At 37.5% G+C, this 2,909-nt stretch overlaps 1 protein-coding gene across 1 annotated transcript in view; it reads right to left on the minus strand.

The window, feature by feature from the left end:
• LOC104945758 (methyl-CpG-binding domain protein 1) overlaps positions 1–334 on the minus strand; it is a 14,650-nt gene extending 14,316 nt beyond the window's left edge. The window contains exon 1 of the mRNA XM_010771475.1: positions 297–334. Within this exon, the coding sequence (XP_010769777.1) occupies positions 297–334 (38 nt within the window). The remainder of the gene's footprint in view (positions 1–296) is intronic.
• Positions 335–2,909: the final 2,575 nt, after the last annotated feature.

Genomic DNA, 2,909 nt, shown 5'->3' on the forward strand with positions numbered 1-2,909 from the left:
CCACGCTTTTTGAGCCAAATACGCAACTGCGTGTGTTAATAATTGCATGTTTTCACTGCTCATAGGATATGCGGGTTCGGGTTGGTTTGCGGATCTTGTGCCGACGGGTCGGGTCGGTTTGCGGAACTAATTGGCNCAGGACGGCAAAAATCAACTGACTGTGTGAACGTGAAAATTAATAGAATATCACAGTCTCCCATCTTCAGAGCAATCTGACTATTATACATTAGCGTTAAGAAAGTTTACTTAAATATCTGCCACAAAATAAGTAACCGGATCAAAGTAACATTACGTACAGTCCGCGGCACTGAGTGCAGAAGTCGATGTGTCCCATTATCATTCATATCACATCTGTATCATATATCTCCTCATCCGAGTCAGCTTCTTGAGCCGTATCTGACCGTGCAACACACACAGTGTCACATACTGTATGCAGAAGTATTATTTTAAGCAACACATTAAGTTAGCGACCCACTTGATAACCCGCGTCGTAGGACCGTTTAGCGAGAGCACGTATGTTTTGGATTAGGCCAACCGGCTAACTCAAACATATCCAGGTTAGGTTGAACCAGCTTCGTCGTACAGGCCTCAGGAGTTTTCTTATTCTTAACTTTGTTTTGTTTATCACCTTTACCTATCCCTTTCTAGAATGGATTCAATTAGACTGTAATTGTCCCTGTGAGGATTCCTCAATGGGGTCATAGCAGCAGCAACCAGAGGGATATAACAAAAACAGAACATAATGCACATTGTTTAACAAATAATAAAAATGACATATCCCAAATGGGGAAAGCATCCCTTGGACAGCACTTGCACTTAAAGTTAACAGGCAGGAAACAAAACCCCAGTTTGCACAAATATAGAAAAATAACCCGTCCAGAGAAAATCTGGAGAGCATTCATAAACACTTAAATAAAATAAATTACTACAAATAACAATTTCATTCCTTAATCTTTTATATTTGTGATGCATGGTTACTGTTAAGAACATACCTTTATTAGCACAGCTTTTTAATATTTAAAACTACCCAGTTTTCTAGGTGCTTATATTAACTCAGGAAGGTTAGCACAAAATACGTCTAAGTCAGCATTTGGTACCAGTGTTATTTTTGGCAGCTATTTTAGATTTAGTCTTAAGAAAAAAAAAATTGCATTAGTTTTATTCACATTTTAGTCCTTTTTATCCTTCATAGTTTTAGTCCAGTTTTAGTCGATGACAACTCATTAGATTTTAGTCAACTTTTAGTCACAATGTTTTCTCTCTTTAAACTAATTCAGTTAGGCAAATACAGGCATCGGAAATTGGATTCAAGGTGACAGTATCAGTTGTTGAAATTCGTAAGGCAACATTTCACTCTCTTAACACTTTACTTGTGTAATGTGAGTGACGTGTGCAAATTCCCAGAATCCCAACTAATTCAACCAATGACAGGGATGCATTTTGACAGACAAGATGGACAATTGGGGAAAAATATCCTGTATTTTGAATGTCCAATAGTCCACCATTAACACCTTAGTCCCGTCTCGTCAACGAAAACAAAATATACATTTCGTCATCTGAAAATCTATTTTTAGCTCGTCATCGTCTTAGTCATGTAAAAAAGGTCGTTGACGAACATTTGAAGTCATAGTTTTCGTGGACGAAATTAACACTGTTTGGCACAGACAAAAAGAGGAAACATTTGCTTCAAAGCTTGCAGTGTTGTCATTAATATATCTACCTCCTTGCTGGTCCAACATCACGACGGTGTTGGTGCCGGTCTGTCTGCTCTGAAAACACAAGAGGACGGATCAGAACTAATGAAACCATTACAGACAGTAATACATCACAAAGAATGGAAATAATTAGGGTTGGACAGAATCAAACGATTTGATGAGGATGTTTGTCTGTTCAGAATTCTACCACTATTATTCATTTAAAAAGTGTTTTAGTTACAATCATTTCTGTTGGGGAAAATACTGAATGTACCAACTGTTCTTATCAGAGTAGCACAAGATAACAAAGGCCCTACGTAGCTGTGTACGTAACAGGATGTATGATTACCCAGAAGAGCATCAGGACTGTTTGAGGCATATGATAGCTATGTGATTAACATGATGGTTCTCTATGGAGATAGACACATGACTGTCATGTTTATTGCTTACGCAGGCCTTAGCTAATCTGAACTAAACATTGAATACCGCTTTGAACCGGTATTCCTCCATCTTGTTACTGTAACACTCTCTCGTATATCAGCATGTGAAGGACACTGTTCAGGAACTAGTTGTACCAAATGCGCTGTATGTGACTACTTACATTCTTGAGATAATAAATACATGTATCCTGATATTGAAGCTCAAGCCGGTGACGAGTGAGATTTTTCCTAACAATTTCCTTGTAATAAGTGCTATTACTATCTGAATATCAAATTATTAACAGTTCATTATTCAAGCATATAAAGGCCGAGTCATTTAGAAAAGGTTGCATATCGTCATGCAGGCGGGGGTGATTAATAACCAACACAGTCACATTCTTGTGATCAAAACACAGCAGCAGGGAAAACGAATGTGTGTCAGAAGTCTCACCTCCTCCGCCATCTGCAGCATCCTGCGAGTGCTCTCCAGCGACTGGAGAGGATAAACAGGGGGTTTTAGTACAAAAAATAAGAAATATATATAAACAAATTATAATTATTATGAGAAAGATTAATAAAAACAATCAAAAGATTCAAATATGGCAATTCATAAAAATAACATCTAGCCTATTGAATATTAGATTCATCAAGTTTTTTGAGGTCACTGTGCTTTTNGTGTGCCTTGGCAGTCTCAAGTTTTCTAAGATGAAAAAACTTTAAAAACATTTCTCATCAAACTATTTGTTTGTAGACTTGGCAACAACAGATGACCAGTTCCTTTAACGTGGATTATCTT

This window comes from Notothenia coriiceps, unplaced genomic scaffold (genome assembly GCF_000735185.1).
Source record: "Notothenia coriiceps isolate Sejong01 unplaced genomic scaffold, NC01 NC01_scaffold00009998, whole genome shotgun sequence".
In the NCBI taxonomy this organism is placed as follows: domain Eukaryota; kingdom Metazoa; phylum Chordata; class Actinopteri; order Perciformes; family Nototheniidae; genus Notothenia; species Notothenia coriiceps.